Genomic DNA, 15,870 nt, shown 5'->3' on the forward strand with positions numbered 1-15,870 from the left:
TGAGTTAAGAACCAAATTAGCGGTCTCATAGATGATAAGATCGTATCTCTGATCAAGGTGCCAAGGCTTGGAGAAATTCCAAGAGGCTCTCCTTGAAGTTCAACTTGAGCGAGATGAAGCTAACCGCAAGAATATTGAACTCTGCGAAAGGGAAAATCAAATTCGTTCTCGTCTTCTCATAAGTAGTGAGGAAATTTGTCTGGGCTGCGAAAATTTTAGATGATGCTAGAAAAGATTTAGGCGTAAATGTTAGTCTCCAAGTTGAACATACAGCCTTGATTAGAGACATGATTTCTGACAGAGAAGGTTGCTAATTGCTCTTCTTTTAATCTTTTGCTTCTTATGATTTTCATCAAGTTAATAATTGGTTGTCTTTTGTTCGCAGATTCTGAAAATAATATCGTGAAAAGATTGAAGAACTTGAAGCTGAAAAGGAGGAACTCGCAAAGAATCTTTCTTCTCGCAACGACAAGTATTCTAGATTGAAGAATCAAATCAAATCACCATTGAAATTTTAAGAATGATGCTATGCATTTTCGCAATCAAACCATCCAGATGGTTTGTGATGATCATAATATCCCACATTCTGATTACCTTGTCTTTTAGAAGAAATCCCACAGAATACTCCCAGTTTGATTATCTCTGATAGTGAAGCTGACGATGAAGAATCTGATAGTGATGGAAGTTCTGATGGTGATGAGATTCTGACGCAGATGAAGAAGGAAATAAGTCTGATGAAGATAATGAAGGATTAACCAAGAAATAGTCTTTATTTCTTCTTTGATTCTTTGTAACTTGTATATTTATTTCTTCTTTCTGTATATTTGTGTTTCTTTCATTTTGCCTGCGTAAATTAAAACAATTCTTCTTTGCAATACAGTTAATCAATATAATCATTAATTCTTGAATTTTTGAGTAAATCTCTCATATGGAGACAAATAACATTTTCTAATTTCATACATTCCCATACTTGCCTCTGTTATTTGAATCCAAATGAGAGATTTCATAAACTTTTTCTTATTGTATAATTTCGCAACTCTTTCGAAGTGAATTTTGTTTCTTTTCAAAATCTCATTCCTGTGTGGTCTTATTTTGCCTTCCTAATTAAAGGTCTTATTATGCCACCTCTTGTCATTGCGACAAAATCGCAGGACGTCCTTGCACTTTCATGCAAAACCCATTGATCTTGCCTTAACTTTTTCTTTGTATTATGGCCTCTTCAGGAATTTGCGACAATATGACAGGCCTAAATATTCTTGCGAAAATAAAGCCCCATGACATTGCCGTCTTGCGATGAAATCGCAGGACGTCTTCGCACTTTCATGCGAAAACCCATTGATCTCATCTTATCTTTTTCTTTTGTATTATTGCCTCTTCAGGATTTGCACAAATATGACAAGCCTTAATTATCCTTGCGAATAAAGCCTCATGACATTTGCGTCTTAAGACACTTATCAGCTCCCTAATGGAGGGTGCCGCCCTTATCTCCCCCTGGTTGCCCCTTCAAGGAGGCGTACTTCTACCATACAAGGTTAGCTCCTCCCATCCAGTCTTAACAACAACCAGTTGTTTTCGCAGCCTCTTATCCCTTTTACCTATAGGGCTTATGGTTACGAGACTGCACCCTAAGTGGGGTTTTCTTCGGCCGAGTGCAGTATAAGCCAAGACTTGTCAAGAATGGCAAGGACGCTTCAAACGCCCTCACTCTTGACTCAACCGTGTACCTCGGCGCCTTGATCAGATTGCACTCCTTGGGAGAGTCCTTATTACCTTAGTCGCCCCCTAAGTCATATGCTTAAGTTGAGAATCCAAGGTGCCTCTCCCGGATGGGCTTTATTGACCCCAAATCTCCATGACTCAGGTTCCGGTGGCGGTGTAGCCTTTCCCTGAGTCATGTAACAGGTACCCCCTAATGACGTACTTTAGGTCTTACATTTGCCTCTTGCGAAATTTTATTCGCGAACTAGGGTGTACGCCATAAAGGTTCGCCTCTTTCTCTTTTGTCATTCTTTTCTGATTATTTTCTGTAAAATTCATTATCTCTGCGAGAGTCTCGCAATTCATAATATTGTATCTGAATTTCGCAATCTCAATTTTGTTGTTCAATCAAATGTATTTTTGAGAATTTTACTTATTGCGAGATTATCGCAACAACTTAATCATTCATACATTTCTTTTTATTACTTTTGCCCTCCTCTGCTTCTTTATGATTTTCTGCTACTGCTTCCTTGGTAATGGTATGTTCATCCTTTTTACCTGAGCTAGCATTGATTTTGTAACATCTCTTCTCCTTTCTTTTCGATTGTATCCACCATCAACTTCTCACTTCTTTGTACATCCTTGATTTTGTCGCCAGTTTTCCTTCTTTTGCTCTTCTTCGCAAGATTCTATCTCAGTTTCGTAACATTTCTTTCCTTCAACCCAATCTCCCTTTATGATTCCTACACCATTGGGGTGAGGGAATTTGATGCATTGATGGAAAGTTGAAGCTACACCTAGAATCCCATGTAGCCAAGGTCGACCAATTAATGCATTGTAGGGTGATTCTACATCAACACACAGAATGAGATTTCTGAAGATATTCCCTTCAATGGAATTTGCATAGTAACCTCCCCTTTAGGCTTGTTAGCAGTACCATTAAAACCATATATCTTATATGTTGATGGTATAAGATCATCATCTCTTCCACCCATGGTTTTATAAGTATGATAAAATAAGATGTTCACAGAGCTTCCAGTATCGACTAGGATTCTATTGATTGCCCATGAATCTTCAGCTTCATCATCCTCATCTTCTTTTGGTTTTGGATTAATTCTAATTTTATTACCAATGGATTGTCATGCACTCTTCTCCTTCGGGAATTCTTCTGCGGTAAAGAAATGATTGTTTCTGCCATTCCTCTAGTCGAAATTTTCGCAATATTCATAATTTCTTTCCATTATTATCTCTTGCGAACACTCTACTTAAAACATTATCATGAAATCTTCAATTGTCTTATATGAATGTACGATAGAGTGACAGAATAGATTTTTTGCTTTTGCACCAACTTCTATGAAGAATGTTTCTTTCTTTTTCATCGTATTCACTTTGTGATGTTCTGGTGGTGGTGGTAATGGTTGAGGTTGTGGATGCCCTACCAGAAAGTCGTTTAATTTCCTTGATCTATCATTCTCAAAATAATTCCTTTATATTTCTGCAATCGTTTGTGGTATGTCCATGAAAATGATGATAAGAACAAAATTCATGACTTCTGTGATTTGGAGGTGGTTCCGTTCCCATGTTCCATGGTGTTGGTATATTTCCATCAAGATTATAGCTTCCCATATCTTCTCCACACTTGCATTTAGAGGTGGCATCTTGATTTCTTCCCATACTACCTTATGACCTCCTTGTCCTCTATTAAAGTTTGGTCTTTGACCTCCATAAGTTTCTTGCGGTTGATCGAGTCTTTGAATCTTGTTATTTCCTCCACGACTGTAGAAATTTCTTTCTCTTTCATACTCTTCTTGATCTCGACTTCCCATAGCTACCAACTTCTGCTGATTGTTACTGTCACCTTTTCTTGTTGTACTTGCGAAGTATTCGCCACTGTATTTATTAGCTTGGGTAATAAGCTTGCATTCGCTGTTGTGAGCTGGTGTTCGCAACTGGATATGATTCCATTTCATTTTTTTTTCCTCTAAAGCAATGTATTCTTCTTGAAGTTCTCGCAATTCAGTCATTGTAATCGTATTCTTGACTCTGAAAATTTGGACATACAACAGGTTTGTTGCAAACATAGCATTGATAAATGATAATATGAGATATCTCTCATCTACACCGGCCAGCCATTTCGCTACACATGTTCTCCATCTTTTAGTCAAGTGTTTCAAACTTTCACCAATCCTTTGTTTTAATCCAAACACATCTTCTATACCAGGTCGTGAGGAATTATTACTTATATATGCTCCCAAGAATGTGGTCTGCAAATGATTGAAGGAGGTTATTGTGTTCTTTGGTAACCTTCAAACCATTTTAACGCTCTCCTGTTAAGCTGGATGCGAAATATTTGCACAATACCGCATCATGATTTTCCCATTGTAACATGCACCTCACATAAGCTTTAATGTGTTGAATTGCACAAGTTGTTCCATCGAAAATGCTGGTTAATGCGGGCAAATTGCATTTCGGTGGTATTCCTCCTAATTGTACTTCCCTTGTAAATGGAGTTTTCGCAGCTTCTTCTATTGCTTCATCCAATTGTCTTCTACCTACTTCTCCTCTGTTATTTAGCATTCCTCTCATTTCTTCTAATTCTTTCAAGATTTGTTTATTTACTCCTGAATCTTGACCCATTGGTCTCTTTAATTTTGCTTCTCTTCTTCTGCGTTCACGTTATCTTCTCTTGCGAAATTTTGTATCTCTTCTTCATTATCCTCATCTCGTCTTCTTCTGCGATTCTCTTCCTCATCCCTATCTTGAATTCGCAAGTGATGATGTCGTTCATTTTCCCCTCCATAATTTTGTTCATTTCTTATCAACTCAATTCGCTGTCTTTCCCATTCTCTTCACTCTATCATACTCCTCATTGAGATTATCATTATTCCGTTTTGTATACGCCTTCTTTCTCGATTGTCATGATTGTTCTGGCGAATTGTCTCCTGAAGCTCTTGCTCTTCCATTTCCGCTCTCAACTTTCACGTTCGCAGATTAAACGTGCTTGTTCAGCATTATGTCTTTCAATTTCTTCTTCAATTGTCTGTTGATTTCTTTGATTTTCTCTCACATGTAAAATTCTTCTTCCCTCCTCTTGATTTCCTTCGCCATCTTGGTTACTTTGTCTCTGAATTTGCCCGTTCTCTTGATTTCCTCTAATTTGCCTATCATCAAAAGTTTCATTTTGTGGAATGTAACGATCATCAATTCTTTCTCTATTTTCGCGATATTCTTCATTAGGATTTGACATTTCTTCCTGAATATTGTTTCCAACATTGATTGTAGGTGAATTTTGCCTCATTTCTCTTTTTCTAGTTGATCTGGAATATGATTTTGTAATACTTCTCGATCTTCTATTCTGCAATCTGATATTCTCCATCCTTAATTCGTGATTTTGTCTTGTTAAATTTGCACGCTCTTCCGCCTCAGCTCTTCTTTCTTCATGTATTCTTCGTCTCAATGCTCCAATTTCTTCATCTCCATGAATTATTCCTTCATCTGCTTCTTGATTTCTCTCTTCCTGTCTGTAATTTCTATTTTGTTGTTCTTCTTCTATTTCTTCTGCTGAATTTGATCGCCAAGTGTGTACGCTCACTCTGTCATAATCTGTATTCCTCTCTTGAACTAGTGTTTGTTGAATTGGTGATTGAATTATATTTTCTCTATTATTTCTCCTTCTAGTAGATTCTCCCATTTCACTTCTTTCTCTTCCAGCAATTCTTTTGCTTCTTCTAATAGTAGTTGGTTGTTCGGATGTATTTCTTCTTCTAGCCATTTCTTCAATGTTAACAGTGTTTCAAGAAATTATGAAAAATTCTTAATCAACTACTTTAAATTTTCACAAATCTCAATGTTAATCTTCGATTTTTTCTAGAATAGTCTTCAATCTTCAATTGTCCCTGTTTCTAGCGCCATTATGTAGTTGCAGGAAATCCTACAATACACCCCTCGTATGATTTTATCGTTGATCAACCTATTTTTAGGTTTACACTCTTAATTTTATTGATTAATTTCTGAATATTCTTACAAGGAAAATAAATAAATCAAGAATGATCTCTTCTCTCAACTTTCTATCTCCTATTTACTTATCTCTCACTCAAAAAAGATCTCTCTCTGCTTTACAACTCGAATGACTATTTATAAGGGAAATACATAGTGGATGACAGCTAATCAGTCCTTTATTTTCGGATATGGTTTGCGACATTCTCGCAACCTTACAAATGTTGACTTCGCAAGCTTTCTAATTTTCGCGAGACTATCACATTTTTATCATGATCCTTGCTGATGTCGTTTCTGAAATTGTTCTGCGACGCTTTTGTGCAATACCATTGTTAACTTCGCTGAGACATAACTGTTGCGATATTCTGATCCTACAATATGTGTACCCTTGTTTTTGTGAATGTACCTTCAATGATAACCTCTACTAATGCCGTCGTAAACACTTCATTTGTTCTTGTTTAGTATTTGGTAACTTGTCATAAAGGTTCCTATTATATACATGCGTCGCGTTGTTTTCCAACCTCTACTGACATCGTACGCTACATGTGGGCTCGAAGCGTGCGTCCCATGTGGATGTGGGCTAATACCGTGTTTAAGTGTAGGTTCATTCTTTGTGGGCTCACTCCGTGTTGGTTGTCAACTAGTCATAGACTCATAGTTATGAATGAATTTTGATCATTGATATGTTGTTGGCTAGTGAAATGTAAAGCTGGGGTTTGTTAATATGTGCAGTGATGAGAAGCGGAAGCTTACAATGAAAAGAAATTGAAATTGATAACTTGAAAAAGGATAAATAATCAACCAATTTAGCTTCTTCTACCCTTTGAATAAAGGAAGAACCTAATAATGGAGATTCTTCTCAAATAACTTACAATTTCTACCCAATTAAATTGAAAACTATAAGATTATGAGAGGCATCTAGTTGATACTCTAGAATTAGATGATCTAATTCCCCCTAGAGATAACAATTAGGTTTGAAAGAAGAGAACCTCTCATTCTTCACACAATATTCTAAAACCCTAAAACTTCTTCCTTTAGCCCTATCTCTTCTACTTTATACTAGCACAAAGGGCATACTTGGCATATTCAAAGTAATTCTAGGATGGACTATAAATGGTGCTTCAATATCAATATGGGACATCCACAATACATCATCCTCCCCTTCTTTAAACAAATTCGTCCTCGAATTCTTCAAAGTGTATTCTCCACTTGTGCTTGAACTTCTTCCTTGCTTGAAGACAATTCTACCTCTCCACCTTCCATTGTAGTTACTCACCAAATGTAGCACTTTGTGGTCATCGTTGAGAGCATCCCCAAGTAGTAAATACACACCAAGTATTTCTTCATTTGTAAACACATCATCCTTCCCTTGTTTTCACAAATTCTTCCACGAATTCTCAAAGCATATTCTCCATTAATTCTTGAATTTCTTCCTTGCTTGAAGACAATTCTACCTCTACACCTTCTATTATAGTTACTCACCAAATGTAGCACTTTGTGGTCATAGTAGAGAGCATCCCCAAGTAGTAATGACACACCAAGTATTTTTTTCGTTTGTAAATACATCATCCTCCCCTTGTTTGAAAAAATTCGTCCACGAATTCTTCAAAGCAAATTCTCCATTAGTGCTTGAACTTATTCCTTGTTTGAAGGAAATTCTACCTCTACACCTTCCATTGTAATTACTCACCAAATTTATCACTTTGTGGTCATAGTCGAGAGCATCCCCAAGTATTAATGACACACCAAGGATTCCTTCGAACCTTACACGATGACTAAAATCATGAAACTTGTCTTCAATGAAAGCCCAAATTGGACCAACATATATTGATTCCACATTTTGTTGTATGTTGAATAAAGGCTTACTTCCGATAATCATTGATTCACATACTTGAAATTGTTCCCGAGGTCCCCTTGATATAATGTCTTCCACTTCTATGTCGTACAATGGCTCACCAAAATCTTCTATTTCACTATCATCAAGTACCTTGATAATTGTTGGATACAATGGCTTGTGCTCTTTTACCTCTTGAATGTTAGATGATAGTACTTGCTCCAATATAGTGAAATAATTAAATATTTGATCAACATTCGTGCCCTCTTGATATATTGGAAGTTCACTTTCTATTCCATTTTCCACATAACTCAAATATCTATCATATTTTGGTGGAGACATTTCATCAAACACCTTGTGAGCAATTTCACCTTCTTCATAGTTTAAAGAGAAATCAAATCTTGATGGAGGTATTTCATCAAAAACCTTATAGGCAACTTCTTGATTCTAATACCCACCAATGGAAATTGAATTCTCTAACTCCATTTCATCTTCATAATCATTAGAGAGTTCAAATGGGTCCATATAAAGACTTTCCAACTTCTTAATTTTCTCTTCTACTAGTTGACACATTTCATCAAACATCTCATATCTCATTTTATTCAATAATCTCATCACTTGAACATTACTTACTTTTACTTCCCCATCCATTTTCATTCTTCTTTTTGATATCATAATAAAACATCATAAGATTGAAATACCCAATTTAAGAAAACTACCAAGAAAAAGAAACACAACCCAAAATACTTGATGATGACATTAGTATCTTTACCAAACCTTCCCCCGAAAATTAAATCAAAGCTCTGATACCAAATGATGAGAAGCCAGAAGCTTACAATGAAAATAAATTGAAATTGATAACTTAAAAAGGATAAATAATCAACCAATTTAGTTTCTTTACCCTTTGAATAAAGGAAGAACCTAATAATGGAGATTCTTCTCAAATAACTTACAATTTCTACCCGATTAAATTGGAAACTATAAGATTATGAGAGGCATCTAGCTGATACTCTAGAATTAGATGATCTAATTCCCCCTAGAGATAACAATTAGGTTTGAAAGAAGAGAACCTCTCATTCTTCACACAATATTCTAAAACCCTAAAACTTCTTCCTTTAGTCTTATCTCTTCTACTTTATACTAACACCAAGGGCATACTTGGCATATTCAAAATAATTTTAGGATGGACTATAAATGGTGCTTCAATATCGATATGAGACATCCACAATACATCATGCAGGATCATGTAACTACCTGTACTTGGTGTGTCCATGTCAGTTAGGTAGTCCATATTTCAATCACTTCGGGTCTTAAATACTATACTTCCTTCCAATACAACAATTTTAGTCGTTTCAGAATAACAACATCTGAACTAATTCTTGATTCACATTGGTCAAAAGAAATCAATCTCTAAAGTTAATAATTTGTCTTCTACATCCTTCCTTCCCCTTGGAGCTTCGCATTCAATGGAAATTCGGTTTTAACAATCTTTTACCCAATGTGTGTAGAAAAAAGATCAGTAGACAAGCAAAGACAAAGAAAGGCCTAATACCCACAGAAGCATGAAGTGATGGAAAACGGTTTTACCTTCTTCCCCATGTGGACATACCGGCATACGTTAGCTGAACTCAATTTTCATGTGTTGAGATCAGCATACAAAAACTCGTGACAATCGTGATATGCGCACATGGGGTACAAATCGCAACCCATACCCATCTACACTAAGTTTGTAATTTTTCAAGTTCGTTTCAATCAAGAGCATATTGCAATTATGCTGCCTTGATATTCAGCACAAGCTCATGCTATTTATTTTCTTTTACGAGTTTCGCCTCAGGTCACTGGTGCAGTCACTAATGACTATACCATTGTAACACAGTGACACCGGGAAAATTTGATATCTTGATTCTTGACAATGGAAGGAACACTTTAACGATTTCGAAACAGTGAGGGCAGTACTTGTGAATATTACAACATAGTTTGGATCAAATAAAAAAAACACTCGTCTCTATCTACAAGAAGATAAATCAAAGGTCTTAATTGTGTACAATTATGGAAACAACTCTGAACAGATTGGATTTATGCGTTGTCAATAAAATGTACACCAATGTATCAAATCACTCAAAATCCATTTTGTCGCTCAAGCATTTGAGGAGGAGGATTTATCCATTTTGTTGTTTTATCATCATCATCACCATGTAATGACAACAGAGATATTATAGCGATAGAATTCCCAAATGGATAATCAATTTGTAGCCTCTGAAATACTCTGCAACGAAGGGCGCCAATGTCTCGACCTTCCGAAAGACGACGACCGATGTCTTTCCGGTCTTGTTGATGCCTGAAAAATGATCAAAAATAAATAAATTTCTACTATTGTAGAAACAAATCGGTTGCCGGTATGATACTTTTCTTTGTATTTGGGATTCTTGGACGGAATGAAATTTTTTACCTGATTAGGTTCACCCAACTCTGAGCTAGTTTCTTCAATTTGATGAAATCCTGAACTCTGAATTTCTCTAACTCTAGTTCCAGATTGATCATCTGACGATTCCGAATCCTTTTGTTTCTTCATCTTTGCAAATTTCTTTGCCCACAATCCTTTCATTACTTCTACAATCCCAAAAACAAGAAGAAACAAAAATCAATTTAAACTGGACACCAAAAAAAAAAACAGAAATAATTGAGAGAATCAAAATTTAAACATACCTTGAGAATCAATGAGTTTATAAGCTTGACCAAGAGTTAAACTATCAGAAGGTCTGAGCAATTTAACCCTTGTAATCCCAACACCATTATTAGTATTAGGATTAGAATTACTGTATGGGTTTGATGATCTCTTTTGTTGTTCTTCTGATACATGATAAGTGATGATAAGAGCAACATAATAACTAGGATTTAATCTCATAATTTCTTTAGCCATTACTGGCCAATATAATCTTTCTTCTCTTCCATTTGTATGTTGTATAACCAATGATGCTGCATCTATTGCCTGACAATTCCCCATCTCTCCCTCTCTTCAAACTCTTTCTCTACCAGACCATGAAAAGAAAACCAAACCAAGGAGTGATGATTTCCTTTAAGCAGAACAGATATTGTGTCTGAAAAATTTTCGCTAAGACAAGGCCACACGGCCTTATAAGTGATTACATTACTTTCTATTAAACTTTGTCATGTTTCTTCTTTAATTTCTGAAGTTCTGGTAAGGTTGCCACGTGTTGGAGTCATATTGAATTCGGCAAAGTTTGGTCGATAATCTCCACATGGCAATATAACCCCCCCACCCATAGTAAACCTGGACTGCTTCTTACAGGCCACAGGCCCACAGCAACTAAACAAAGTTTGAGATTCTTTGTGAAAGTTCTTTTCTTCCTGTGGGTCCGGTAACATACCTTCCCTCACACATTCGACGCAAACCAAAACTCTTATCGTCTCGTTCTGTGATCTTCTTTGCCCTATTTCACCGTCACTTGTTTCTCGTTGGCATTGTGTTAAACAGTTAAATGGAATAGTGGTGCAGGTTTAGGTTGCCCACGTTTTCATTGCTCCGTTCCATGGGATTAAGGTGCCGAATATGTTTAAATTTACATCATATATCAGCATTAATAATTTATTTATCTTGGTCTCGCATTTTCCGAGGATAAATAAGCATATTCTGAGACGTTAACACTACCATCTACTTCTTTGAAACTAAACCGTTGAGAATCAACAAATTTTTAATCATTAAAACTAAAATTGATATTTCAAAATGCATGCATTTTCGGTAGATATGTTGAGTTTTGTAACAGGAATATATTCTCAAAATATTATCTTCAAATTCAATACCATTTGTTTTCAGTTCACAAGAAGAGTGTCCAAAGAGTAAGATAAAAGTATGAAGGGATCCTTCCACTTTATTTTGTTAGTCAAATTTGTATTCAATTAAAAAGAATTTTAAAGCATCAGTTTCTTGCAACATTACTGAAGAGATTTCAAAAGAATTTCTACTTTTTCCTTTTAGGAGAAAAAAAAAGTGTTACTAATTTTGTGACATTAGTACAAAGTCTGAAGCAGTGTTTTCAGAGAATTTTCTTGGTACTAACCTCTTTGGCTAAATTTTCATGTTGACTAGATAATAGAAAAATGGTGTATACTTTGTTCACTAATTATGGAAATTGGGATCCTTAATTGGTGAGCAGATGGTTTGGTTGTTCTGTTGGAAAAACTATCCAGAAAACTGCTATCAAAATGGGATATGTTCAGTCTCTTCTGCGTATGGAAGAACACGGAACAAAGGCTACCACTATAATATTTCAAGTGGTGCGAACTGGAACAAGATCTGGATTCTAGATATCATTTCATGTATTCAACATTTTATATGAATCTTTTTTGATGGTATTCTTCTCACAAGAAGAAAACCGGTAGTTTTTCCCTGCTATGTTTCTTTTTTTTCGAAAAAGAGGGTAACCTCAATACATATAATGATAATGCCAATTTAGGAAAAGGGAAACCTTACAGAAGTTTTGCAAGATCATAATACAGTCATACAAGTTGTGATATCTCCACCAATTCTTTCCTATCAAAGACTGTTTCAGAATACTTTCTCTCTCGCAAAGGAGAGGACCAAACATTTAGGGACAAACTGATTTTCTCTGCTATGTGGATCCCTTTGTTATATATGCAAAACTCATAAAGAATCTTCGGCTCATTTGTTTATAGGATGTGATTTTCTTATCAAGTTTGGTTGTTGGTGGTTTTACAACCATGTATGTTTACAAAAATCATATAGATTTAAATAATCGATTAATCTCTTGGTTCTCTAAAAAAGTAAAGGATTTTCCAATATAAGCTGGACTGAGCTATGCACTGCTTTTTGCTGGTTCATTTGGAAAAATATATGTGACTTAGTGTTTAGAAAAATCGTCATATGTGCTTCTACTACAAATCCTATTGCTCAGTTTATAAATAATTATATAAGAGTTCCTTATAGATAGCCACATATTCTAACTAACTTGCATTATAGAATTGGCATGAATCATGGGTTACAAGTATAACCCCATAACAGATCTTTACAACTTACTTTTTGTTATGTTAAGCATACACATTTCGGCACATCAAGAAAACCTTAAAAATGTTACCGTTATGATTATCAACAATCACTCAAGAGCCTGCTGGTAGGCTTTTTAGGATGTAAGAAAATAAGAGCAAAGAGGAAGCCTACTTGTTAACCGCAAGTGCACGGTGTCGATTGTAGCTTGTGCAAATACGGGTCGAATCCACAGGGACTAGGGTGTAAGTTGAAGTTTCCTAAGCTAATTCTCTAAGCAGTGAACTAATGAAGCAAAGAGTGACAGTGGCAGTGAGCCAAAGGCAGTGAAGATGATTACAGCTACAGATGGTAGACTAGGAGGATACTAAGGCATTTGATTCCACATCTTGATCCTAAACTAAGGAAGTTCTTATGCAAGCTATGTCTTGTTCTTTCAGGGAAGACTACAATGAGTGATTTACTAACTAACCTTGCTAACTTACCCCTAGCATCAGCTGTCTTCTTACAGCACAGCTGATCACAGGTATTTTGGCTCAACTAGTTAACTATCATTCCTAAGGAAATTCAATACAGTCCTTCAAATGGACTGATTTCTTAACCACAGTCACAACTTCACCCCTAGCATCAGCTGTCTTCTTACAGCACAGCTGATCACAGGTGAATTAGCTCAAATGGCTAATTATCAGTCCTACTTCAGTTTAAACATCACAAGAACAATAACATGTATACTAACTATCCTATCATGCAATCAAGAGTTTCATCTAAGCCCTAGCAAGTAAATTAGAACATACTAGACATGGTGAACAAATACAATTGAAATTTACAAAATAATTTAAATTAAGAACTAACCCTTGAGGCACTGGCTATTCCAGTCCTCTTGGGTGAAGCACTGGCTAGCCCAGGCATATCTTCAACACAACACCCACAACCCATATTTATACCCAAATTAATCAATTAGGGTTTACAGAGAAAATCCCCAAATCCCCAAATTACACAGTTGAAATTAGGGTTCGACTTTACCTAATTTGACGTGACAAATCACTCAAGAAGGTCGACCCATTTCTTCTCTGACTCTCCTGCTCCTCTCCATGCCTTCCAATTGCGTTTCTAACTCGACCTATTATATTGATTTCTTACCTAGGGTTTCAAAGAGAAATCAGGGAAGAAATCGAGAGAATAGATGGCTAGAAGTTTAGGGGAATGATGGGTTTCGGTGAGGGATAACCATGATGGCTTTTGGTGGTTGATTGTGGTGGTTGAGGCAGTGGAGTTGGTGGTGAAGGTGAGGCTGTTGCAGACGGAGTGGAGAAGATGGAGGTGGAGTCGATGGAATTAGGGATAGGGGTGTGTTTGGTTCTGCTGGTATAGGTGTTAGGTGTTTGGGTGTTGAGCGGTTGCATCAAGTCTCGATGATTCACGAAGCTGAGCCGTGGGATGCGGAAATGATAGATTGATCTAACGGATACAAGTGAAGAGGCTGGTATCGACCGTCAGATGCCTGATACAACGAAACTGACAGCTCAAGATGGAGTTAGGTGCTATAGTGTTAGACAGGAGCTTCAGACTTTGATGTACTGGCGATGCTGCGACCATTGGATTCAGATGTGATCCAATCTGACGGCTGACGAAGGAGACGGGTATGGATATTGGAAATGGGTTTTGGGCCTTGGGTATGCCAAGCCCATATCTTCTTTAAGAACAATTCTTCCTTGTTAAGCCCATTTCTAGCCTTTTGGTCTTGTGCACAACATTCCTCGCGGCTTCCTTGCGTGATTCCTATCGGCTTCCACCACTTTTCTGCTCTTTTCGCTCCGTAATTCCATCCAAACTTTATTTAGAACCTAAAAATACAAAATTAATTAATAAAAATATTTATTTTTGAAAACAATGAAAATACAGAATATGGGATAAAATGTAGAATTAATGCACAAAAGATGAGTTAAATGCCAAGAAAAATATATAGAAATATGCACTTTTTAGCACTCATCACCTGCAAAGAAGTTGGAGGCTTTACTGGAAGTTCCACAAGCATATGTGAGAGCATTAAAAAATTGGCACTTCTTTTGACTAGGCCTATAACATTCATCATACGATAGTGGATTCCGAATAATAAAGGCAATATCTTGAAGAGAATCAAAACCAAGTATAATTTGACTAGGCCTATAATATTCATCATACGATAGTGTATTCCGAATAATAAGGGAAATATCTTGAAGAGAATCAAAACCAAGTATAAGGGAACCAAAATTCTCTTTAAGGCTTAAAAGAAAAATCCTTTCATGATATATCGACTGGCCTTAGCAGTCGTAATTTGAGACACCATTCTAATCTGTAGTCAGATTTCATTTCATCCACACCACTTAGCCAATGTTGTTATTCAGCAGTGTGAGGTTTGTAATTGGCACCGCTGCGGTCATTCAACAATAGTTTCCCAAGAGGTTACACATTTCTGGATTACTCCCCCCACCCACCCATACCCCCCACCCCCACCCACCGCCGGGCACACTTAACTGCAGAGCTTTTCCTATTGTGCTAAAAACGCCTCGGTTATAGGAAAGAACAAACCATTACCTATATTATATTATATTAGGCGAATCATACCTGCCAAATCGGGGTATTACATTAATGCCACCGCCTTAAATTGGAGTCGTCCTCGGCTCCGGAACATATATATATACAAGCCTAGATCTTCGACATTCCTTCCCTCATGAGAAAGCACCAGGAACAAAACCCGTCCAGTGTACCTTCCCATCATCAGTAGGTAACCCATTGTTGGTTCTTAGACAGGGTCTTATGGAGATGCCCAATATCTTCCCAAATTCCTTTACAAATCATCCTGGGAAGAGCCTAGCTCTAGCGGAAATTCCCTGAGAAATCAAGGGATGGCTTATGGTTATCCGTTCTAAGAAAAAAAACGGATAGTCATTACCTGTTTTGGCATAAACAGGTAAAGAATCAATGAAATAAACTTCTCCTATTTTCAATTCCTTAACACCCAAAGTAGTAGTAGATCCTTGAGAAGAACCCATCTTTCCAAAACAAAATTACTCAAAAAAAAACTCAATCCAATTTTAAATCCAAAAATCAGCAGAATTTGCCAATTTGAATTCACTTACTCTGTAATTGAGCAAATTCTTTATCCCATCGATCTTTTGGGAGACAAAATTAAGAACCTTTTTTTAGTTTCAATTAATAACATTAAATCACTCAGAAACCAAGTAAAACAAGCAGAAGGAGATGGATTCTCAATCACTAGATCATGATAATCTTCAAATACAATCTTATACATTCACTGCCTCACGATTCTGATTGCTAC

General features: G+C 36.5%; 1 protein-coding gene across 1 annotated transcript; it reads right to left on the reverse strand.

Annotated features, from left to right (window-relative positions):
- Nucleotides 1–9,434: 9,434 nt before the first annotated feature.
- Nucleotides 9,435–10,677, reverse strand: LOC113297941. The gene is made up of 3 exons (XM_026546551.1): nt 10,235–10,677; nt 9,978–10,138; nt 9,435–9,866 (listed from the first exon to the last, which is right to left on the reverse strand). The coding sequence occupies exons 1-3, from the start codon at nt 10,530–10,532 to the stop codon at nt 9,771–9,773; spliced, it is 555 nt and encodes a 184-aa protein (XP_026402336.1). The 5' UTR covers nt 10,533–10,677; the 3' UTR covers nt 9,435–9,770.
- Nucleotides 10,678–15,870: the final 5,193 nt, after the last annotated feature.

This window comes from Papaver somniferum, chromosome 7, assembly GCF_003573695.1.
Source record: "Papaver somniferum cultivar HN1 chromosome 7, ASM357369v1, whole genome shotgun sequence".
Classification (NCBI taxonomy): domain Eukaryota; kingdom Viridiplantae; phylum Streptophyta; class Magnoliopsida; order Ranunculales; family Papaveraceae; genus Papaver; species Papaver somniferum.